Here is a 23,916-nt window from a genome sequence, read left to right as displayed (position 1 = left end):
TGGAGAGGTGGCGGGAGGGCAGTAGGCGAGCAGTAAATATTAATGGTGGGTTATGGTGCAACCTCCATCCGGGAGCACGTTACGCCACCACTGTCATTTTTCCATGGAAGAGATTGATTTGTGGATTTTAAATTCGGGGAGGAAAAGCAGCATCCCTGGACTGGGGTAGCATCTTGGGAAAAACGGTCTTGCCCCAGCAGCAGCAGGGGGAAGATTCACACTCACCTGGAGATGAAATACAGATTTTTTTTTTCCTAGGAGAAAGCTCCTTTCTGGAGCAAAATAGAGGGAAGTTGGGTAGGGAGCTGGGTGGATGTTACTAGAGGAGAGGTCCTCACCAGGAAGAAAGTGAAGGAGCAATAAATACCTGTAGAGTGACCTGAGGGGCAGGGGCTGGCAGGAACCATAGGGAAATGGAGAGAAGGGAGTGGGAAGGAAGATGTTCAAAACCGGGAGGGTTTTTAACCCCAAAAGATATTGACTCCACTCCCACTGAGACAAACAAACCTGGAAAACAGTTTATTCCACAGCCAAACGCCAAAATTCAAGTCCCTGTCTAGAAACCAGCTGCACAGAGCAACAGGTTCCTCTGCACTGACCGTGGCCACCAGGCTGAGCCCTGGGAGGCGGAGAGTGAAGGTGCCATTGTGCAGGGACAGGGCACAACCCCGCTCTCTACTTACAACTGAGCCACAGGAGGGGCTGGGGAACAGGCGGCTGCCCTCGTCACAGGCGCTTCCCCGAGCAAGCGAAGAGCACGGCCAGGTCCCGGAGCAGCGGCAGCACCAAGGGGCTCCTGTCCACGGGGACGCAGGAGGAGAGGACGGACTGCAGCGTCTGGCTGTAGGCTGAGGGGACACAGAGCCAGCATTAAGGGACAAGAGTTTAACTTACAGCCCGATACTGGGCTCAGCTTCAGCCTTTTACCGTAAAACACAGAGAGAACAACTGGTTTTTAAGATAAATGGACAGGCCTGTAGTTTTCCACACGCTCCTGAGTACAGAGCAGTAGCGAGCCAAAGCAGGAAAGCCAAAGATTTTTATAGAACCCCAATTTCTCTACTTTTTTCTCCCCTAAAAGACAAATCCTAGTTGCTCAGCCAGGTATTTTTCCAAGCTATACTCAAGATCAGAGCACTCTGTCACCTAAGACAATTTCCACCACCTTCTTGCCTCCTCCCAGCAGAATATTCAGTGTTTAAGGCAAAGAGGTTTTCTGTGCTCATTGTGCAGCATTTTCCTTACAGCTCCCCGCCTCCCAATGCCGTCCGTGTGACAGCAGCGTTATTTAACACCTTAGAGAGGCTGGGGCTTTGCTGGGGACGCCACTAAGCTCCTTGAAGGAACAGAGGAAGAGGTTGAGTTAGAAACAAGCAGCAGAGCTTGCCTTCTCCAGAGCATATTTGTAGGAGCATCTCTATGACGCAGCCCAGGACCACGGAAAGGTGCCGCCAGGTTTGATTTCTCCCGGGATAATAAGGGATGCAGGTCCAGGTGCCTCCTCTCTGGAAGCAGGAGCCCCTACCTTTGTGGTTTTTGTAGAAGACACAGTTGTTGGCACAGGTATTTGGGTGGGAGTCCCAGAAATCAGACCCACAGGAACACAGCGGGGGCAAGTCAATGTTATATAGTTTTATCTTCTCCCTCATCTGGGCTCTCAGGGCGTCGATGTACCTGCAAGGGATAAAATACCTCTGCCAGTAACACCCACCCAGCTCCGCACAAGGAGAGAGGATCCGGCCGTACCTCGCATGCTCCTTATTTCGTTGTGGTTTATCCTCAACCTTCCTCACTCTCCTCTCCTCCAGTTTAAGCTGGGCCAGGGTTTTGCAGGTCTCCTCTCCCAGGGGGGGTTCTTGCTGCTCAGCCGCCTCCTGCATCCTCCGCTCTTCCGCCCAGCGCTGCTTCTCCTTCTTGCTCTTAATCCTGCAGGCACACACATGCTTAGAGAAAGAGCTTCCCCATCCCAACCTCCATTCCCCACCAGCCCCTGGTTTACAATCAGGGCAAGCAGATCGGGATGCTACTGCTGCCCGTGGCAGGTGAAAGTAACTGTGCTAATTGCAGCACTGACCTTCTAACAGCTTTAAAGTGGTCAAAAATGCTTTATGAGCCTCTTTTCTTTCCCCCATATGGAACTACCAGGCTATGAATGCTCTCCTTCCTTTGACCTCCTCCTGTCCACCAGCTTTCTCACCATCCTGGAACTTCTCCTTCCAGCTCATCTCCCCATTCCAGGCACGCATTCCTGTTACGAAGTGTCACCTGAAGTGCCCCAAAAGAACTGCTCTTCTGGCCTTCTGAAACCAAGTGCAGGGCCCGGGCTCTTTGATATCTACCAGAAAGGACCAACAGGTTCCCCTCCCCACTTCTGATTTCTTCAGATTATGGGGCAGCTTGGATCATACCCTGGCCTTGCAGCTTCCAGGATGGAGAGCAAAACAGAGCTGTGGAAGGGTGCTGGGTACAGCAAAGAAACTCCAAGGGTCCCATGCGTACTCCAAAAAAAGCTTTAAGAGGCATTTTTAACCAAATCTTCCTCTATTTCCTCAGTCTCCCTCACACCTACACGGCTCTCCAGCCCTTCCAGTGGAATCTGGGTTGTATGTCACACCAAAGGTGAAGCACGTTCCCTTGACGAGTGGCAATTATGAAGCACAAAGACTTTAAAATTGAAGCATCTGCCATTTTATTCCCACTGATGAGTACCAAATGCAATAACACATTACAGGCTGATCGCTGCCAAAAGGCATTCAAAAAAACCTCCAGTCTGGGTAGAAGCCAGGGGGGAGAAAGCGTAATCGAAGGAGACATTTCGGATGTTACTCCATTCAGGGGGTCAGTTCTTTACATCAAGAAGGAAAGTGCTGAAGCCAAACTTCTCTAGTCGAGTTATAAACTCCAAAATGTTTTTCAGGTGAAGTGGTAATAGAGCCTTAACTACCCCACCATAAATCTTTCTGCTATAGAAACTAGGGCCAAGGCCAACTTAAGGCTTTACACTAAGTAATTACAAAACCAGCTCTTTTCCGCATAAGCCCCAAGCAGCTTGCAGCTCCAGCAACTGGGGAAAAAAATATAATAAAAAGATACGACATTAACTAGCAAGTCCCTGGTGTCTCGCCAGCACTTGCAGGGCAGGAAAAGGTTTCTGAAGCTCCCAAGTGCCAATTTAAACGCCAGGAATGTGGCTGGAGGAGCCTTTCTTTAGACTGGCAAGAAAAGACCGTGAAAATCCTGCCCTCGGGTGCCTGTCCTGCTCCCACAAAGCCCGCCCAGTGCAAAGCCGCTTGGAGACCGAGAGGGTCAAAGCCACGTTTTATTTTAGAGCAAGCCAAAGACAAAAAAAATAAATCTAGAGTCTCTTTCCTATTTTGGTGGGAATTTGCAGGGCTCCTCCTCAACAAACCCCTTAAAGGGAGATGATGACTAAACCACCAAAACAAGCACTGACACTTCTACACAGATACCAAGTTTTCAACTCTGGAACAAATCCTAGGAAATCTTTTTATTACATTTATATAATGTTTATAGCTGGGAAGGTGAAGGGTCTGATGATAAAACCCACGGAGATAAGATCAGTTTAATAATGATGATGTGACCTCAGCCCAGAGTTTCTGAACACAGACTGTGGCAGAGGGTCTGGGGATCAGTTCCCCAAGAGTCACGGTTTAGGGAGCTGCGACTCTCCCAGCCTGACGCTTTGGTTCCCAGCTCCTATCCAGAAGCAGATAGAGAGGCGCTGGGCACCTCTGAAGGACTTGACCTGCCCCAAGGGTCTCTCTTGGGGGGGTTAGGGAAGTGAATCTCACCCCCGGGTTAACAGACTGGGCACTAAAATGAACCCAGGAGATAAGTCAGGCTTTACAACTGGCACTCACATCACGGGCCTTCTTTCAAAGTACTCCTGTGGTTTTCATATCAAGCAGGACACTCTTCTCAAAGCCTCTGCATTTGGGCTGCAGAAGTGCTGTGGAAACCACAGGTGCCTGGGTCACACCAGACAAGCTCACAAGACCTTCCTAGCCTTAGGTGTCACCTCCTTCGTCCCTGCCTGCAACCAAGGCAGTGACGCCAAGAGACTGGCTCTCACCCACATGTACTCACTCAGTGATTCTCTTCTGCCTCTCTCTCTGCCTTAGCTGTTCCTTCACTTGCTCTCGCTCGATATTCATGAAGAGGCGCCTGTTCCTCAGGTACTGGTTCTGATGCTGCAGGAAAGAGGAGGCACCTTTGAGAAGGGACATCTGGGATCAATGTTGGGTGATATCGGCGCTCAGCTGATTTCTGCAGTGCACGTCTATCAGGAGAGAAACCTCCCTCCTTCCCCAAGAGATCTTCAAACATCTCCTTGTGCACATGCCCCAAGACTGAGAAGCTGGAGAGACAGCCAGGAGAGGAGGCCCAAGACGTGTCTTGGTACCAGCATCCCTCACTGAACCTTCCTATGGACAGTACCTCTGTCAGCTGAAAAATTCCTAAACTCTCACTTTCCTGGGAGTAAAAGAGCTGGTTCCCACTTCAACCCACTACAAGGATGAGAATTTCGATCCACCTGGGGACTCTGCAGTTCACTGGAAGCCAGTATCTCCAAAAAGATAATGAATGTACAACTCCAAGCTGGACCCACTACACGCAGGAGAACCACAGAGGTGGCAAATTGTACATTCAGAAGAGCATGGCCAGCAGGTGGAGAGAGGTCATCCTTCCCCTCTGTTCTGCCCTGGTGAGGTCACATCTGGAGCACTGGGTCCAGTTCTGGGCCCCCCAGTTGAAGAAGGGCAGGGAACTGCTGGAGAGAGTCCAGCAGAGGCTATGAGGATGATGAGGGACTGGAGCATCTCTCTGCTGAGGAAAGGCTGAGAGCCCTGGGGCTGTTCAGCTGGAGAAGAGCAGACTGAGAGGGGACCTCATCAATGCTGAGCAATAGCTAAAGGGTGGGTGGCAAGAGGATGGGGCCAGTCTCTTCTCGGTGGTGCCCAGTGACAGGACAAGGGGCAATGGGCACAAACTGGGACACGGTTCCACCTCAACCTGAGGAAAAACTTCTTTCCTGTGAGGGTGGCAGAGCCCTGGAAGAGGCTACCCAGAGAGGCGGTGGAGTCTCCTCTGGAGACATTCAACCCCTGCCTGGACGTGATCCTGTCCAACCTGCTCTGGGTGACCCTGCTTAGGCAGGGGATTGGAGGAGATGATCTCCAGAGGTCCCTTCTCACCCCTGCCATTCTGTGACTCTGTGAACTTGTTGCCGAGCCAAACCCCAGAGCCCTGCAGGGAACAACCACTGTACCCACCAAGAACAAAGAGGTTTCATGTCTGGGCTTCAGCTTAACCATGGGGATGCAGCAAGGGCAGGGAAACTTCCTGGCTGAAGCTCATACCAAAAGTCCTCCCACCCACATGGGTACACAGCTAGTGTGATCTCCACGATGCTAGAAGTTCAGGGCATGGATTTTTCCTCATCAACGCCATGAGTTTTGGGCTGAGCTTGTCCCTCTCACCCAGAGGAATGCATCCCACACAGCTGGAGATAAAGGAGCAGGAGATCACCAGGCTGAAAGTGGAGAAAGCTGGATGGAAAAAACCTACACGGAAGAAAGTGCTGCAAAACCAGTTATCTCAGGGTGGATCAGAGCCAAGGAGATAAAAAGCAAGGAGCAGAGAGAAGCACTGGGGGAAGGAGCAGCGTGATGAGCCCCAGCTGCTGTCACACCATCTAGAAACCGCAACTGGCGTCTGGGTCAGCTTGTTAGAAAATGCAATTCTCTCCAAGCCCTTTCGAGTCTTAGGCTGCAAGCTGCAAGCAAGCCGACAAGAGGGAAGCGTTCCTCTTCACGTCAGAAAGAAGCAGGAAAATAAAAGTCACTTCCTTTAGGCATCCAGGAGAAACATCAGCTCTTTGCATCGCCTGGATTAGGGTGAGCCTGGACACAGGCTGGTGAGCCCTCCCTGTTAAATCAGACACGCAGCACCAGGCCTGCAGCCTGTGCCACCACCTCGATGCCTGCGAGGTGCTGATATGGTGGAAACCTTTATATTCCCAACAAGATAAAAGTGGGGGGTTTTTTTTGTTTGGTTGTTTTTTTGGTTTTTTTGGGGGTTTTTTTTAAGCATTTTTGGCAGCTTCTCTCTCTCCATACAACTACGGAAAGCAACAGCTTTGTTCTGCCAGGCAAAATGAACGAAGCCCGTTTCTCCTCCGGTGTTATTTGGATCCCAGATTTCGCGGGAGAAGCATGTAACAGTTGCACACACTGTCACGACACACCTTAAAAAGAGAACCCAAGGGCTGAGACATCACCAACTCTGAGAAACTCATACTTCATACACTAAAGCTGCTCTTGAGGTAGCAGCATCCCCCACACTCAATACCTTTCAGTACCAAAACTGGAAATGAAACAATGAGGACTTGGCTCCAGTGGACAAACCTGTTTCTTTGTTTCCTCTTGGTCTACACCAGCCCAGAGAACAAGGGGAGCTTGGTGATGGGTGTGCAGCCTCTGGGGAGGTTCGGATAAGCTCAAGTCCTTCACTGATCCATCACAGAACTGGAAGAGAATGTAAGACAGCAGCATCAGCATCTTCACGGCCAAAACACTCCTTGCTGGAGGTGAGTGCTCCATGCGACACCCCCACAGTCCTCAGTGGGGTAGCCCACCTAGGAGCTGTGCTTTTTTTGGAGTACAGGTTGGCTTCTCCTTCCTGTCACCAGACAGGAGAGACATGTGCAGCATCTCCACAGAGGAGGCTGAGCACCAAAGCTTTGTCAAAAGAAATCCTTGGAGGAGGTTTGTGGTTTAGTTTGAATATGGTTCACATCTCCCTTTCCCAAACTTCCATACGAACTTCGTGAAGTGCAAGAAACATAACAATAATAAAAATAACTTAAGCATCAGGGGAATTCAACAATCAACATCTCCCCAAAACCTCAGCATAAACCTCGGCCTTCTTCCCTCTACTTGGTATTTGTCAAGCCAGTATTTCTGCTCCTAGCTGGAGTCATCACCAGGTAAGGCTACAGCCATAAAGTATTTGCTAACTGCTCCAGGTAATCAGGGCAACACATTTCCACACCTCGGATGCTTAATGAAAGCCTGCCTGAAAACAAAAGAGGAATCGATAAATACATTAGCTCAGTCATCACGAGCAGACACATTCCCGCTGCCTCTAAGGGAGGTGTTTCGCCAGCCTTGAGACACAGGAGTCACGAGCCAGCTTGTTCCTCTGATGCAGCGCTTTCTTTTTTAAGTTTTCTAGGAGGTCTGGGGCTTATCTGACGCATCACTCACAGCTCTTCTGCCCCGCTGCTGCCTCCGAGCAGGGCAGCCAGACCAGAGGCAGCTGCAGGTCCTGCTGGCCGCAGTTTGGAGCTCGGTTAAGTGGATGATGCGATTGCACGCTCCGTTTCAGACTTCTGCTGAGCGCCAGCCAACTGGCATCACGAGGCAGGCACAAATAAAGCCCCTTTTGAAGCCACAGCTGTAAGATGAAAGCAGCGAAACAGAAGCAGCCAATCTTGCTTAGCTCTGACACTGCTCTCCAGGCTGTTTCGATGACAGTAGGCTTCAGAGTTAACCAAGCCTGAGGCAGCAACTGCTCTTCTACAACAGCAGCCTCACCAACTGCCGAAATAAACCCAAAAAATCAAACAATCTGAACCTCTTAGGACCAACTGGCCCAGCCCCGTACGAGTCTTACTTTTTCAAATTTGATTTTGATGTAGAAGTCATTGTCTTGCTGTGCTGGGTGCAGGGCCATCCCCTGGTCTTGCAGCTCAGCTGGAAGATCGTGATGTCCTGCCAGAAGCAGTTCCTCACTCTCATCTTCTGCAGGCACCATGGCTGTCTTGCAAGAGCCTGGTTTCTGTAGGAGAAGGGAGGAGACAGGTGTAAATATGGAATTCAAACATGGCCACTTTGGTGCCGAGGGCAAAGTCAACATCCTCGTGCACAGGTAAGAGGTAGCTTTAACCTGAGGGCACTTGTTCTGTAGAGTCAGCTGAGATCTAGTGAGCAGCAACGCAACGTCCAGTATCTGAAGGGGGCCTAAAGAAAGCTGGAGAGGGGCTTTTCACAAGGACATGTAGTGATAAGGACAAGGGGTAATGGCTTCAAACTGAAAGAGGGGAGATTGAGATGAGATGTGGGGAAGAAATCCTTTACCCTGAGGGTGGTAAGACCCCGGCCCAGGTTGCCCAGAGAAGCTGTGGCTGCCCCGTCCGTGGAGGGGTTCAGGGCCAGGTTGGACGGGGCTTTGAGCAACCTGGTGTGGTGGGAGGTGTCCCTGCCCAGGGCAGGGGGCTGGAATGAGATGATCTTTAAGGTCCCTCCCAACCTAAACCATTCTGTGATTCTATGATGTGTTCAAGCATCACTGTAGGGCACGAGAGCCAGAAAATCTGAATTTCACAGGGTAACTCATGACGAAGTTCTCGCCAACTGCAGAACTAGAGGGACAGATGTGCGGGGGGTGAAGGAACGACAAGGAGAAGACCTCTCCAGGCGCTGCTTCGCAACTGCAAGGAGCTTGGGGGGTGGTGGGATCTCTGGAGTGACACTCAAGTACATAGCGTACTCCTTCAGATGGTAAGTGGGCAGGCTCCCCGGTGGCAATTAACAATATTTTGAGAGGCAGCAGATTGTTTCCTACAAACTAAAAAATCAAAATGCCAGAAGCAAGATCGGAGCCAGGATTTTTTTTTTTTTGTTCCTCTCCCTGCCTTGCCATCCCTTTAGCACGCTGGGAAGGGAAAAGCAGGGCTGCTGGCAGAGGGAGAGGCTGGATCAACTGGCCAGGGATGCCTTGAGATGCCTCCACTGCAGTGCAGGAAGGACGGAGGGCAGCCCGGAGTTAGTCTGAACATGGAATTATTTGATAGGCATAGGAATTACTCTATCAACCCTATTATGACAGAGGCACAACACAGAAAAGCTGCTTTGGTGAGGACAAGGGAAAAGAGAGCAATGGTTATTGCTTTGTAAGGATGCTCTGAAAGGCAGAAGGAAATGAAACTGTAGAAGAAAACACCGCCCAACTTTGAGGAATGATCAACCAGGGGAAAGAATGTGGGTGCTGTCCCACTGGGGACCTCCAGCAGTCCACCAAGCCCCAAAGGCAGAGCGGCTGAGGACTTGGTGAACAGGATCATCTGAAACACCGGACAGGTCATTTCCACGCGATAACCATCTCGGTATCTGTTTGGGAAAGCAGGGAAGAAACTCTTTGGATGTTTTCGACCTGAAAAGAAATCTCTGGGGGAGAGGAAAAGCAACGATTGTGGGAACATGGATTATTATTGATTGCAGGGAATGCCACTTTCAGGAGGGAAGAAGGGGAAAAAAAAAAAAAAAAAAGAGGAAAACGCAGAAAACGGGACTGAAGGAGAAGCAACAGTTCCTTTAAACTGAGCAAATGCAAACTACCCGGCTGGAGTGGGAAGACAAGAAGCGCAGCATGAGACAAGCCTGGCTAAATCCCAAGCTGCTCTTGCACCCACAATCCACGCGAGCACAGGGGAAGCAGAGCACGGCTCAGATCACCAAAGGAATCACGCAGGAGACAACACAAACGCACAGGGACAAGAAAACAAAACAAGTGCCAGAAAGACCAAAGCTGTAAGTAAAACACGAGAGATGAAGGTTACAAGTCAGGCTTTGGGAAGAGAGACAAAAGGACTCGCTACTCAAGAAGGACAGCTATCAGAGGACACGAAGAACAGTGTTTTATGCTTCTGGGCATCAGTGTTCAGCCAAACGCTCGCTCTGAGCCAATAGCAGCAGCAAGAATTGGGAAAGAAAAAGTCAAGATTATTGCTAGTTGCTAAGGTTTTTAAGCAGGCAGGACCTGCCCTGGGCTACTGCCAGGAGTGGCACAGAAGGTGCTAACAGTCCGCCTTTCCCCAAAATCTGCGGAGGTCCAGATTATCAGAAAATGGCATGACGATGCCTAACTTTGAATAAAGGAGGGCAAAAGGAAATACAAAAGAGAAGATGTTTGCCTCAAGAGTTTAACTGCCTGACTTTTGGAAAAAAAAAAAAAAAAAAAAAAAAGAGGAAATCACCTTGCAAACGGCCTGTAAGCTGCTAGAGAACGAGATAAGCAGCAATCAGCATATATTTGTCAAGACCAAGTCATATCTAGCTGGTTTGAATTTCTCCTGCAACAGAAGAAAGAGGCCTCAGGCAAAGCACAGCAGAAGATATCTCGATTTGAGCTTCACTTTTGACATGGCCTAATTCAACACTTGTGTAAAGACATACCTGTCAGATGAAACTATTATATGGGGCTGATTGAATCTGGGTAGTGTTTTTAGTCTCAGGAGTTCACAGCACAAAAACAGAGTAAGAACTTGCAGGGTTCTGCTTGATAATTTCATTATCAGTCTGGATTATGGAAGGAAGCAGCATCTTGCTGACATTCGCCAACCCCGCCAAGCAAATTGAAGTTGCAGAAGTATTTGAGCACAAGCTAAAAAAGCTTGGGTTCGAACAAACAAATCAGCTGGAATGGACAGTACAAGGAATTTCAGCAAGGACAAACGCAAAGGGCAAGGCAGTGCACTAGGGTAGTGTTACGGTTTGAGAAACCCATAACAATTTACTGTCAATTAGACAATTGATAGAATACTTAGAATAACTAGACCATCTGTCACCTGATGACCCCTCTCCACCTGGGAGGGGAACTGGGGAAAACAAGGAAACACAAGGGTTGAAATATAAATAGATTTAATAGGATAAGTCTAGATAATTAACAGTAACACTAAAGGACCAGTATTGATCCCGATACCAATATAAAATACACAAGGAATACGCTCAGCCCGTTCCATCCCAGGGAGCCGTGCACTCCCCGCAGGGACCCCCAATGTAGGACCCTGCGAGCGCTGCGGCTTCGGGAGGAAGGGAAGGGCTCAGGGCTCCGGCACCAGGGCAAGGAGTTCTCAGGGTGGCAGCCATCAAGGGAGAGAGAGCACTATGCAGCAAACTTCCTAATTTACATATAATGTGACGTTTATGGTATGGAATAATCCTGTTGGCAGCCTGGGTCAAGTGCCCCGGTCTCACTCCTCCTTGTCCCCACACCTGGCAAGGCTCAAAAACACCGAGACCCTGAATCTCACATCCCGTAGCTGGCTATAAAGCAACTATTTTCATGAATTCAGACACTGGAGTCTTCTGAAAGTGCAGTTTTCCCAAGCATTAGAAGATAAATTAGTCCTGTGGTGTCACTCAAACCAAGACAGGCAGCAATTAGCAGGGCGGTCAAATCAGCCTTTTGCATCGGAAGAGAAGGGAACAAGCTGCTGTCCTGCCTGGTGTGAAGATGGCAAACCTTCACACAGCAAGAAAGATTCTGATTAATAGTAGAGCTTTTTTTTCTTTGCTCTCTTGGAGTAATAAAACAGCCATGCAATAAATCAATATATTCCTCCTGGAATAAACGGCCTAGGGAAGCCGTTAAATCCTCCTTGCCAGACGTTTGAAGAGAGCGCAGATTAACTGTGGCTGCAGCAAGGCTGAGGTGGGAGCACGGCCCCGATACCCCCAGCCGCCTTCTCACTGCTCCAGATGACTTGTCACGGGGCCACGGGACTCCCACGCATCCCGCTTGCCATCTTCTGTCACCCTCCGGCTCGCATACAGCCACTGTATTATTAATGCGAGGCTTTAGCGCTGCTAATAGCCAAGTAATGAATCACTCCCATCTTGCTGAGCAGTCTGAACACACTGAAGACTTACAATGAAGGTATGTTTAGTGTCCGAAATAGATAACGAGGTTTTTCAAACCCATAATTATACTGTTTCTACAACTCTGGTTTGCAAAGCTGACTTCCTTCAACAGAAATCCAACAGTACACAGAGAGCAGGAGCAGCCCTTATATAAAAGGTATTTTCTAGGTAACCGCCAGCCAAGATCTACTTCACCTTTGATGAACCCCAGAAAGAGACGGGAATGAAGAATTGCAAGATGGGCAGGAAACTGGCTGTGGAGGAGGCAGCAAGACAAAACACCGGGTTGGGCTGCTGCTGGTGCTCTCCAGGACGGACAGACAAAGTACGTCAGTTCAAGAAAGGTCTCGGCACGGAAAGCAGGATAATAGTTGCGACACAAAGCTGCTCTTCACAACTGGAGTGACAAAAGCAGGATGAAATTCAACAGAACAAAAGGTGAGGCACTGGGGACTGACCTCCTTACAGTGCACTGCTTCGAGGAAAGCAGATGTGTGCCAACGATTCTCTCTTAGTCAGCCCTGGGTGAGGAAAACCCTCCCTATCTTTGCCATCCACACAAAACAAGGGATTGATGCAAGGGAAAGAGTTGTTGAGGTTTGTTGAAGAAATAGAAAGAAAGGCACATAAGGGGAGGGCTGATCATCACATTCCTCCCAATCTCAGCCTTTAAAAAAAAAAAATAAAAAATAAAATCTTTCTTGAATTCTTGTTTCCTAGTTTATCTCCCATTAGTCTCTGCAAACAGAGAGGTTTTCACCCACTTTATCCTCCTGCCTTCTCTGAAAGGCAGCAAGAACAGAGGGACAGAGCCCTCAGGCCACGGAGTTCTGGGGGAAGTTTGTCTCACTTCTGCAGGAGAAACTCACTGAACTACACTTTGGATTCGCTAATCAGAGCCAGACCTTCAAGGGTTTGCAAGATGATTCCTCTCACCCCACCCCAGGCAGCCCTTGCTCACCTCTAGCCTCCAGATGCCACCAGGGAGCTCAGGGTCACCCGCTCCTTGGGACACGGTCCTGCAGGACGCCAGCCTGCGCCGAACTTGCTTCACGGTTCTGCTCAGCTGCCGTGATGAGGGAAGGTAAAGACAAGGAAAAAAACAAGAGATCACGAGCTGCTTTCCGTGAGGGCTACACCCAGGAGTTTAGCTGCACAGAAGAGATCTCCTAACGTACCCTGCTCCAACCAAGGGGCTTTAATCAAGAGACTCAACACAATTAGGTTCACAAATTGGTATAAGGTAACCCGCAACCCAAGGTGTCTTTCAGAGCTGCCCCAACGTCCTGATCCATGCACGGTGGAGATCTTGGTGACAGCCCATCTGCTCCCAAATCACCCTGCTGAGATGCCACAGGTCCCAGATCCTCAGCTGTCCTGCCCAGTGTCCAGCCGGGAGGGATTCTCTGGCCCAGGGGAAGCGGTGCTTCACTCGGAATAACCCCAGCCCCTGGGGCAAACACACTTCCTAAAATGCCACATGCAGCATAAGCATCACTAGTAAAAAATAGCTTAAAACAGTCCCTTAAGGCAGTTTCTCTGAGATTTGGCGATCCCACACTCCGGGCTGCAGGAGACAAGCTGCAATGAGGTGGCACCACCTAGTGCCGCCTCTCCAACACGACATGCCGGCCCAGCAGCAAGGCCCTGCCTGTAGAGGGAAAATCCCCCAGATCTACAAGCAGAAGGGCAAGTTCAACCACAGCATCCTCCAGGAGGACATTTACTATCAGTTTTGAGGCTCCCATAAAGGATATGGAGGAGTACAACAATTTGCAGTAAACCAAAGTGAAAACACGAGTCAGTGTTTCATTCAGTATAAAAAAAAAATAACTAGGGATGTGTAGTAAAAGAGGGTAGAAAGATAAATATTGCCTGTCCTGCCCTTCAAATCACGAGCAACCAGCATCATGAAGCAGGGAGACAAAACGCAGGAGGGGAAGGGCTCACCGTGTCGGCTTGCTGCTGGAAGGGCTCGCTGTGCCCCCCCTGCCGCTGTGCGGGGGCGGCGGGAATGCCGGGACAGCGGATGGCGGGCGCGGGGCAGCTGCAGAACAGGCACGTGCTCTTCTTGGGGGTCAGACGCAGCGCGGAGTCCCAGCACTGCACGGCGAGGCAGCGCTCCCTCTCTGCCTGCCGCCACACAAAGCCCGGGGTTAAAAAGCAGCACGCGAATCTCTAATCATCATCTAGCAGGACGTCACCCGTCACACCTGGGAGCTGCTAGCTCTATTTGGTGGCATTTTTGGGGATGGCCATTTCTGCTCTCCATGATGAGAGGGGCACGAAGAGCCATCATGGGGTGAAGGCATCTGCAGGCTTTCAGCCTGGAGCGGCGCTGGCAGAGTTGGGCGAGGACATCCCCACTCAAGCATTGCCCTCCCCAGCCCTGGAAAGAGCCCAAATACCCCAGGGGCGGCCACAACTGTTGACGTTTTAGTGCATTCCTCTCTTGCTCCGCAGTGAGTGTTCCTGGCAGTTGTTTAAAAGCAGAAAGGATTAAATATATTCACAGGATAACCTAAAACAAGCCCATGGGGGAACTGGGAACGAGGAGAGAGCACGGAAGTGTTGCTTGCAAACTATTTCCCCTGGAAAAGGGACAGCAGGAACAAGCTGCTGGGTTTAAATTTTGACCAGGAGACGTCCACATCATTCACAGCCTGGCCTGGCTATTTTTTAACTCCGTGCAATTCCGCACGGAGCACCGGGACTCTCTTCTGCTGCCCCAGAGAGCCAGCGACCTTTCTGTAGGGAGGCAAAGGGCTTACAAAAGCACCTTCAGCGCCAGAGCGAGCCACGCTGTCACACTGACCTGGCTGGAGGGGACACCGTTTGCGGTCATGGCTTCTGCTGTGACCATGAGTTTCCTCATTTTTTCTTATTAAGCCCTTGACTTGAGGTCTAGTGGGTTTTTTTTCCTGATTTACGCTGGTCCAGAAGCCTGCTTACCGCTTCGCAGGACTTCAGCAGCTGCTGCTTCCTTCGCGTCCTGACCTGCTGGTTCACTCGCTGCTTCACCTCTCCCTGGAAGCGCCTCAGGCTGGCTGCCTTCTCCCGCTGCTGCTCCTTCAGCTCCTCCTCCACCCGGAACGCTGCTGCCTGCAGGGGGTGAAAGACAATTTCATATCATCGAGTTTTGCCACATCACAGCATCACGGCAGCTTGTATTCCACCTCCCCTTCCCACACCTGCATCCACAAGCCAAGCAAGCGGCACCCAGAGCGAACTTAACAATGTTTTATTTCAAAATCTGTGTGATAACAGCTTGGACAGTGTATAATTAATTATTATGAGCTTGGATTGAATCTAGCTAGACAGATCGGGAGCGCACACACCTCTGCAACACACCAAAAGGAAAAAAGGCAGCCTTATACAGCAACTCCCAGCTCCTGCTCCCAGGAAAGGATGCTCAAATATTCCAAGCCCAGATGGGAAAGGAACACAGCCAACCTCTGATCCCATTAACGCTCCACAAAAGCAAGTCTGGAAGCGCATCAGGGAAGCAGTTTACCATCTGAAGGTTTAAGGCAATGACCTACAAAAAATAAGTTGGGGTTTTGTTTGTTTGGTTGGTTGGTTTTTCGTTTTTGTTTTTTTTAAGGTTCTCAAAGTCATGCCAAGTGATTCTGCTGATGCTACCACAGTTTAAAGAAAACCGGTATCACTCTCCTGGCTGTCACCGCAGCACGGCCTAAAGCGAGAAAAATCAGTCTGAAGGGATGGAGGAAAGGGGTGAGTGAAAATCAGCTTAATAAACGCCGGGTGAGACGCTCACAACATCCTGCGGGCTGCCAGGAGCATTACAGCAGCAGAGCAAGGTCAGCACAACCAACCCAAGCAGGACAGGGAGAAATCCGCCCTGGTTCCCGTGAAACCAAGCCAGAGCGACACCAAACGCTGCCAGCTCCACTCCATCAGCAATTCCGCTGCAGGAGGCACCAATATATCTATTTTTAATATGATCTGCTGGCGTACAGAAGCGTATTAAATCAGCTCTGACAACCCCACACACCTTCACCGACACCAGAAAGCTCCCATGGTGGGGGGAGGCCCCCACCTCCCCCGAGCATCCAGGAACAGTCAGTCTCCCCCAGAAGTTTCCCAGCACCAAGATGGAAGTTATGTGGAATATGGAGATGATTCATTTCCATATATTATCTCAACCTTTCAGGATTTAAATTACAATATGGAAATAAATCATGGCAGAAGGGCAGGAGCTTCTGTAACGTTTAGGTGTTAATTACAGGGGACTGAACTCATCATCTTCCATTTAATGCACTTTTAGTCCTCTTATAATAACCCTCAAAGCAGAAATCCCAGAGATAAGCATCAATAAAGATTTTCTTAAGTGCTTCTAACGGGGTACACAGTGGGGATTGGCTCCAGACCCTGAAACATTCAACTTAATTATTTTTTTTAAAAAAATAAGCAACGTGGAATAAAACCTTGGCTCACCAACATCCTTAATTAAGTAATCAACGGGAGCTGATTAGAGCATAGGCTGCCTTCCCCACCCCACTGATGTTTAAAACCAATGCATTTCTCCTAAAACCCCACAGCTTATTTGAGGGGAACTGACTCAGGGCTACTGGAATCGGGACACCAGGGGACATGGACACGATGGTGGCTTTTAACCACACCAGGAAATTATTAAAATCAATTAGTCTTTTTAGGAGTGACAGTCCCGGCTGAATTCCAAGGGAGGAAAAATGCTCATTTTTGGCCCCAAAAAACCCAGCAGCACTCACAAAGGCCAGGCTCTCCTGGGGGCCCCCAGGGCCACCCTCCACCCAGGCGCCCACAGGGGCTACGATGGGGTTCCTCTCGGCCAGCAGCCACCAGCACTGCCGGGGGGGTCTCTCCTGGCACCCCCCCGCCTGCTCCCTGGCCTCCCGGGGAGGCAGCATCCCGGCACGGCGGCTTCGGTCCTGGGGAAGGGGCAAAGGAGGTGAGCGTGGACCCCCTCTGCCCCAGGTATGCCAACCTGCACCCACAGGGGCATCCCGGCACCCCCCTCACACCTCCTTGGCCCCCCCAACCCCTTATACCCGCTCTGTTCCCCTCACCCCATGGGCACTCCCGACCCTTGCACCCCAAACTCCCCTCTGAGCCCCCGGGCCCCCCAACACCTGCACTCCCCCATCCCTCACCCCCTGGGCACCTCAGCTCCTGCACACACACCCCCACTCCCTGGGCACCCCCGGACCCCCGTACCCCTCCCGCTTACACCCCCGGAACACTCCCATTCCTTCCATCCCCCCTCCCTCACCCCATCATCCCTGCAGCCCCCATCCCTCACGCCCCAGGGACCCCAACCCCCTGCACCTCCCCCTCCCCCCACGGCTCCCTCCAACTCCTGACGACCCCAAACCCCTGCACCCCCTCCCTCCCTCCCTCCCCTCCCCTCGGGCCCCCCGAACCCCTGGCCCCTCCTCTACTCACCCCCTGGGCCCCCCCCCGGGCCCTGCACCTGCCGCCCCCCTTACACCCTCCCTCCCCTCCCCCCTGAACCCTGCACACCCCCCTCCTCGCTCCCTAGTGCCCCCCAACCCCTGCACCCCCCGCACCCCTCCCTTCCCACCGGCCCCACCGGCCACCGCTTCCGGATCAACCGACGCTTTGAATCCCGGCGCCACTTCCGCCTCGAGCCACGCCCCTCCAGTAGCCACGCCCCATCCAGTAACCACGCCCCCTCATCCAGCCGTGCCGCCCCGCCCCGCCCCCTGCTGGCTCCAGCCCCGTCCCAAGGCGCTCCGGAGCCGCGGGTTCGCGTCCCGCCGCTGGCGGGCAGTTGTGGGGGGGCGGCAGTGACTGCCCGGTGCCCCCAGAGCATCCCAGGGACACCCTCAAAACGTCTCTGCAGTGTCCCCATAGCCCCCCTGAGCCACCACGGGATCTGACGACAACGTAGAGCATCTCCCCATAGCATCTCCCTATAGCACTTCCCAAAGTACCCTCCCGATCACCTGCCCGCCACATCCCCCTATCCTGTCCCCCTAGAAGTCTCCCCCCGAGCATCTCCATCTCGCCGGGGCTGGACGCTCGAGGCCTCACCGCCCTTCCCGGGGGCCCGGAGCCTCCTCGAGGGGGCGGGGGGTACCTCACTGGGGTGATGAGCTTGGCAGGTCTCAGGAGGGGGGTGGGAAGCGATTCTGGGCATCCTGCCCCGCATCCCTGCTGCCCTATTCAGCGATGCCCAGGGAACCAGTGCTAATTGGCACCAGAGCTGGAACTAAGCCTGGATATGGCCAGGACTTCGTTTTAAAGCCTGGGAAGAGAAAAAAAAAGTAGGGGGAGCTCCTTTTGGGGGAGGGGGGGAAGGGGGAGACAGTCCAGCTTTTCAAACTGCCCCCCTAAAAATAAACCCCTCAATTTAATGGGAGCCCCAAATCCCATGGGATTGTCTGCAGAGGGGATGGCAAACCTCAGCCGGCCTCGATGGGGTGACAACCCTGACCTCCAACATCGCCCCAGGCCGGGGGAAACATGGAAAAGGGGAGGGGAAATTGCAAATCTGAGTGTTTTTTCCCCAAATAAATGTCAGCTCGAGGCCTCTGGGGAGGCCAAAGCTGCCAGGACACAGGGCTCTATTGAGAAAGGAGAGAACAACATAAAAAAAAAGGAAATAAATAAATAAATAAATGAGCCGGGCAGAACGCCAAGCCGGGAGCGCCGAGGGACGTGCCCGGAGTGGGGAAGCGGAGCGATTCGGGGGGCGAGCCTGCCCGAAATGTGGGGAGCGCCGGCCGCCCCGAGGGGCCACCCCGCTCCCCCCTGCTTGCTGCAGGTGGCCTGGCTCCTGGCGCTGCATGCAGGTAGGGGGGGTTGCCCATTTTTCAAGGGTTTTCCCCATTTTTCCATGGGTTTTGGGGGTATCCAGATGGAGGATGGGGGGGGTGGAGTGTGAGGAGGATGGATAAATGGAGGGCTTGGAGGGGGGTTGCTGCACCATCAGGCATCCCTTCTCTTGGGAGAGGAAAAAAAAAGGGGGAAAATTGGGAATAAAAACCGGGAAAAACACTTTTCCAGAGCCAAGTGGGTTCTGCTGGGGGGGTTGGATCCGGCACTGGCACCCCCTGAGCTTCTCCCCAGGTTTTCAGCTTCCCTAAAACCCCTTTTTTTAATCATTTTTCAGCATTCCCAAATCTATTTTCTTACCCATCCTTCAGCTTTCCCAAAAAAACCCTTTTTTCACCCTGTTTCTAAATGCAGTCCCGTTTGCCCCATCCCGTTGCGACCCCCGTTTATTTATTCCCTAAATACCCACATTTGGGGGTTCAACCAACCCCCAAACCACCCCATCCAGCAATGCAGGAAAATGACTTTCAATCATTTTGCACTGTTTTACCAAAGTTTGGACCCAAACCCAGCCCCGAGGAGGCCCCATTTCCCTCTGGATGAGCCAAGGGCGCAAAGCGAGTTATCTTTGATTTGCACCCCAAAAAAGCACCTGGGTTGTACCCATGGGCCCCCCAAAAATGCTGCTGCACTTTTTTCCAAAGAAATAGGGACTTATTCCACAAAATAGGGGGAAAATGAGGATTCCAAGTGGGTTTTTTTCAGCAAGGAGGGGTGGGAGATCTCCATCCCTAAGCCAGGGATGCTGTAGAATATGGGAATATTGCCTGATTTATTAATTAACTCCCAAATTTATTACCCAGAGTGGACAAAAAAATTAACAATTGGGTTCAAAAAGGGAGGAACCAGTTAAAAATGCAGCATTTTGGAGATGCTTGGGGTGCAAGGATGCATTAAAAGCCGTGTTCCCACCCTGTGCTTGGCTTTTCCCGATAGGATTCCAATAAATATTTGTGGTCGGGGCATGTTTTTGGGGCCGAGCTCCGCGGTGCTGGGGAGGATGGACGGACGGACGCTGCATACCAATAGGTCCCATGACTTTTCGGGCTTGTTTAAAGCCTTTCTTGCTCCCTCTTCACCCTTCCCAGCTGCTTTTCCCACTCTTCCCCCCCCCTTCCCTTCAATATGGGGTTTGTTCGCCATCGCATGACGGCATCTGGGTGGCGGTTCGTGGGTGAGACCCCTGGGCTGGCAAGGGGGAGGGGGTGAGGCTATGGTATTTTGGGGAGAGAGGTTGTTTTGGGGGTCCCCTGCAAAAAAAACCCACCATCATTTTTTTCCACTTTTTCCTGCCTCTTTTGGCTTAAAAACAGCGCTGAGGAGCAATGCACGTGCCCCAACCCCCATGACACAGTTTTGCACCCTGTGGGGGGGTGGGGGTGGTTGACTGCACCAGAGTATCCAGCGGGGCTGGGGGTGGGATGCAAAAATCCATACCCCACCCATGCAGTTTTTGGGGCAACACATGCATTTTTTCAAAGCATTCCATCAGTTTGTTTGCAGGATTTTTCCCACACTCCGATGCAATTTTGGGGGGCAATGCATGCATTTTTGCTGAGGGTTGCGTTGTCCTGGCCATGGGAGGGCTCCCGCTCCCTGCACACCTTCTGGGGACGATACATGCATTTTTGAAAGAGTTGCATCGATCCAGCTGCAGGCGGGTGCCCTGCAGTTTTGGGGGGTGATGCATACATCTTTGCAGAGAGGTGTATCAACCTGGCTGCAGCAGCGGTCCCACCCTCCCATGTAGTTTTTGGGGTGATTTATGCATCTTTACAAAGATTTGCATCAACCAGGACGCAGGAGGGCTCCCACCATCGACGCAGGTTTGGGGGTGATGCATGTGTTTTGGCAAAGAGTTGCGTTGACCCACCTCCCATGCCCGATGCACTTTTGGGGGTGATGCATGCATTTTGCAAAGGTTTGCATTGACCCAGATGCAGGAGAACTTCTGCCTCCATCCACTTTTTTGGGGTGATGCATGTGTTTTTGCAGAGAGTTGCATCAACCTGGCTGCAGGAGGGCTCCCACCATCGATGAAGGTTTGGGGGTGATGCATGTGTTTTTGCAAAGGGTTGCATTGACTCACCTCCCATGCCCGATGCACTTTTGGGGGTGATGCATGCATTTTGCAAAGGGTTACGCAAACCACCTGCTTACATGACGGTTGGGCATCCTAGCACCCGTGATGCGTTCCAGGGGCTCTCAGCACTGGTCTGGGAGAGGGTCGTCCATTTTTCTCCGGGCTCAAAGGACCAGGCAACCTGCCCGGACTTGGCACCCTACTGTTTCTCCCCACCCCAAGGTCTGCTGGAGGGGGTGAACATCACCAGCCCCACACCGCTGGTCCGTGGCACAGCAGGCAAAGCGGCGCTGCTGTCAGTGCGCTACGCCAGCGCCAGCGCCGACAAGCCAGTGGTCAAGTGGCAGCTGAAGCGTGACAAGCCCATCACCGTCGTCCAGTCCATTGGCACCGAGATCATCGGCAACCTGAGGCCCGATTACCGTGACCGCATCCGGGTGCTGGAGAATGGCTCGCTGCTCATCAACCCCCTGCAGTTGGCCGATGAAGGTGCTTACGAGGTGGAGGTGTCCATCACCGACGACACTTTCACTGGCGAAAAGACCATCAACCTCACCGTGGACAGTAAGTGCACGAAGGACATTCAGTGGAGACTGGATTCTCCATGAAACATCTTCCCTGACCACTTTTTGGGAGGGATTTCTCCAACTGGGAGGTGGTTTTTGGGAGTTCAACCAGCCCATGCTGCCAAGCTATGTCCCCGGTGGGGTTTTGATGTCCTCTTTACCATCCCCTGGGCCCATCCGTCCCATGAGACACAGTGTCACCCTGGTTCCCCTGCTTGCCTGCAGTCCCCATCTCGAAGCCGCAAGTGCTGGTGGCCTCCTCGACTGTGCTAGAGCTCAGCGAGTTCTTCACCCTCAACTGCTCGCATGAGAATGGCACCAAGCCCACCTACACCTGGCTGAAGGACGGGCGGCCACTGACCAACGACTCCCGCCTGCTCCTCTCTCCTGACCAGAAGATCCTCACCATCACTCGTGTCCTCATGGCAGATGACGATGTCTACAGTTGCTTGGTGGAGAACCCCATCAGCCACGGCCGCAGCATCCCCGTGAAGCTCACTGTCTACCGTAAGCCACTCGTTCCCCCCTACCACACACCCAAGCTGGCCATGCCTTTCAGACGCTCCCAGCTAAAATTTGGAGTGTGAGTCACCCCTTATTCCTCTCCCCCAGGCCGGAGCTCCCTCTACATCATCCTCTCCACGGGCGGCATCTTCCTCCTTGTCACCCTGGTGACAGTTTGTGCCTGCTGGAAACCCTCCAAGAAGTACGGCTGGGGGTAACGCAGGAGCCAAAGGGGGTTCCTCTTATCCTGTCACATCTTGTCCCATCTTGTCCCGTCTCATGTCGTCTCATCTCATGTCATCTCATGTCATGTCGTCTCATGTCATGTTATGTCATGTCATGTCATCTCATCTCATCTCGTCTCGTCTCGTCTCGTCCCATCCCGTCACATCACACCTCATCCCATCCCATCCCATCCCATCCCATCCCATCCCATCCCATCCCATCCCATCTTGTCCCATCCTATCCCATTCTGTCCTGTCCTGTCCCATCTTGCCCCATCCCATCCCATCCTGCCTTGACCCATCTGTCCTGTCCCTGCCCCATCCCTATCCTATCCCCCCACACCACATCTCATCTTGTCCCATCCCATCCTACCACATCCCACCCTATCATGTCTCTCCCTCACCACAGCACTGTGTCCTTTCCTGGCTGAACCACAGGCCATTCCCCACACCGTGGTGCCAGTGCTTCTCCACCTCTCCCCCTTCCCCAGGGAGAAGCGGCAAGCGGAGACACAACCGGAATCCGAATACACCGAGCAGGACGAGGAGCGCCTGAAGCACGAGGGTGAGTGCCGGCCGCAGCACAGCGGTGGCGGGTTGGGGAACGCCAATGCTGCCGGTGTGGTAAGCAATGCCTTGCCTCCACGCAGCCGAGGGCATCCCGCGGAGTGGCGAGCACGAGCGCAAAAACCCGGTGGCCTTGTACATCCTCAAGGACAAGGTGAGCAGCTGGTAGCGTGTTGGTAGCGTGCCGGCTTTGCGCCATGGTGCCGGGTCTTGCACGCTTCGCACGCTCGTCCACCCTTGACTTTTGGCAGGACTCGCCGGAGGCAGAGGAGGATTCATCACCCGAACCCCGTGGCACGGTTGAACCAGGTTACACTAGCTCACCAATCCCAGCGGCCGGCCGCTCGCCGGGACCGGTGGGGCGTTCGACTCGTCGTTACCATCGATCACCAGCTCGCTCACCCGCCTCGACACGCACGCACAGGTCACCACCAGGGTCGCCAGCGCGGTCCCGTGGAGCCCCGCGGCTGCTGCGAACTGCTGGCGTCCACGTCATCCGGGAGCAGGAGGAGGCCAACGCCGTGGAGATCAGCGCCTGAGCGGGGGGGGACATGTGTGCGCTTCGGCGGCGGCACGTGAGTGGGGACACTGGTACAGCCCCGCTCCCGCCACCGGGCATCGTTTGGCTGGGCGTAAAGTCACTAATTTGCTATTGATCCCACCCGGAGCTCCCCTCTTCCGTCCCCCGCCTTCCCGGGGCGTCGCTTGAATGACTCTCTCACCGGGACACGCGTGCAGGGAGCGTGTAGGAAGCACGTGCGCTTGCTGGGAGCGTGCAGGAGAGAGCGCGCAATGGGGCATGTACAGAGTGTGCATGGAGTGTGCAGACGGAGGGTGCACACAGAGCACGCAGACAAACTCTACACGTAGTGTGCAGAGAGAGTGTGCAAGAGGGCAGGCACAGAACATGCAGAGAGAGTGTGCACGCAGTGTGCGGAGATTAGCATGGAAAGAGCGTGCAAGACAGCGTGCAGTCAGTGTGCAGAGAAAGCGTGCACAGCGTGTGCAGATTGAGCGTGCAGAGAGAGCGTACATGGAACACACAAGAGGGCATGCAGGGAACGTGAAGATAGAACATGCAGAGAAAGCGTGCACACAGTGCACAAAGCAAGCGTGCGTGGAGTGTGCAAGAGGACGTGTACGGAACACGTGGAGAGAGCTCGCACAGAGGGTGCAGAGGCAGCATTTGGGGAGCATGCAGAGAGCGTGCACAGAACACGCAAGAGGGCATGTGTGCTCTGGAGAGTGTCCACAGCGTGTGGAGGGATGTCACGCAGAGCATGCACAAAGTGTGTGGAGAGAGCGTGCACGGAGCGTGTAGACCGAGCGTGCCCCAAGCATACAAAAGGACACGCACAGTGCATGCGGACAGAGCGTGCTGGGGG

General features: G+C 52.6%; 2 protein-coding genes across 2 annotated transcripts; one reads left to right on the top strand and one right to left on the bottom strand.

Annotated features, from left to right (window-relative positions):
- Window positions 1-494: 494 nt before the first annotated feature.
- On the bottom strand, window positions 495-17,366 carry CCDC15 (coiled-coil domain containing 15). The gene is made up of 11 exons (XM_074162515.1): window positions 17,320-17,366; window positions 16,478-16,657; window positions 14,679-14,828; window positions 13,677-13,859; window positions 12,688-12,792; window positions 7,699-7,863; window positions 6,429-6,548; window positions 4,108-4,211; window positions 1,747-1,926; window positions 1,526-1,674; window positions 495-848 (listed from the first exon to the last, which is right to left on the bottom strand). Exons 2-11 carry the CDS (start codon window positions 16,634-16,636, stop codon window positions 727-729), a joined length of 1,437 nt encoding a protein of 478 aa, XP_074018616.1. The 5' UTR covers window positions 16,637-16,657; window positions 17,320-17,366; the 3' UTR covers window positions 495-726.
- A 1,004-nt stretch (window positions 17,367-18,370) lies between these two features.
- Window positions 18,371-23,070, top strand: HEPACAM (hepatic and glial cell adhesion molecule). The gene is given in 8 exon segments (XM_074162490.1): window positions 18,371-18,436; window positions 18,439-18,544; window positions 20,893-21,234; window positions 21,462-21,743; window positions 21,849-21,942; window positions 22,456-22,529; window positions 22,615-22,685; window positions 22,783-23,070. Coding segments are annotated over 8 exon segments (1,323 nt in total).
- The last annotated feature ends 846 nt before the right edge of the window (window positions 23,071-23,916 follow it).

This window comes from Numenius arquata, chromosome 22, assembly GCF_964106895.1.
Source record: "Numenius arquata chromosome 22, bNumArq3.hap1.1, whole genome shotgun sequence".
In the NCBI taxonomy this organism is placed as follows: Eukaryota; Metazoa; Chordata; class Aves; order Charadriiformes; family Scolopacidae; genus Numenius; species Numenius arquata.
The sequence above is the reverse complement of the archived record's forward strand: the minus strand, read 5'-3'. Positions and strand labels throughout refer to the sequence as shown.

What these genes read in the sequence shown, in the direction of transcription:
- CCDC15 (XM_074162515.1), bottom strand. Translation starts at nt 16,636, where the DNA reads ATGCTGCCTCCCCGGGAGGCCAGGGAGCAGGCGGGGGGGTGCCAGGAG. An exon ending in AGGCAGAAGAGAATCACTGA is followed by an intron (nt 1,927 to 4,107) that starts GTGAGTACATGT and finishes GTGTGCCTGCAG; the next exon opens with GATTAAGAGCAAGAAGGAGA. An exon ending in CGAAATAAGGAGCATGCGAG is followed by an intron (nt 1,675 to 1,746) that starts GTACGGCCGGAT and finishes TATCCCTTGCAG; the next exon opens with GTACATCGACGCCCTGAGAG.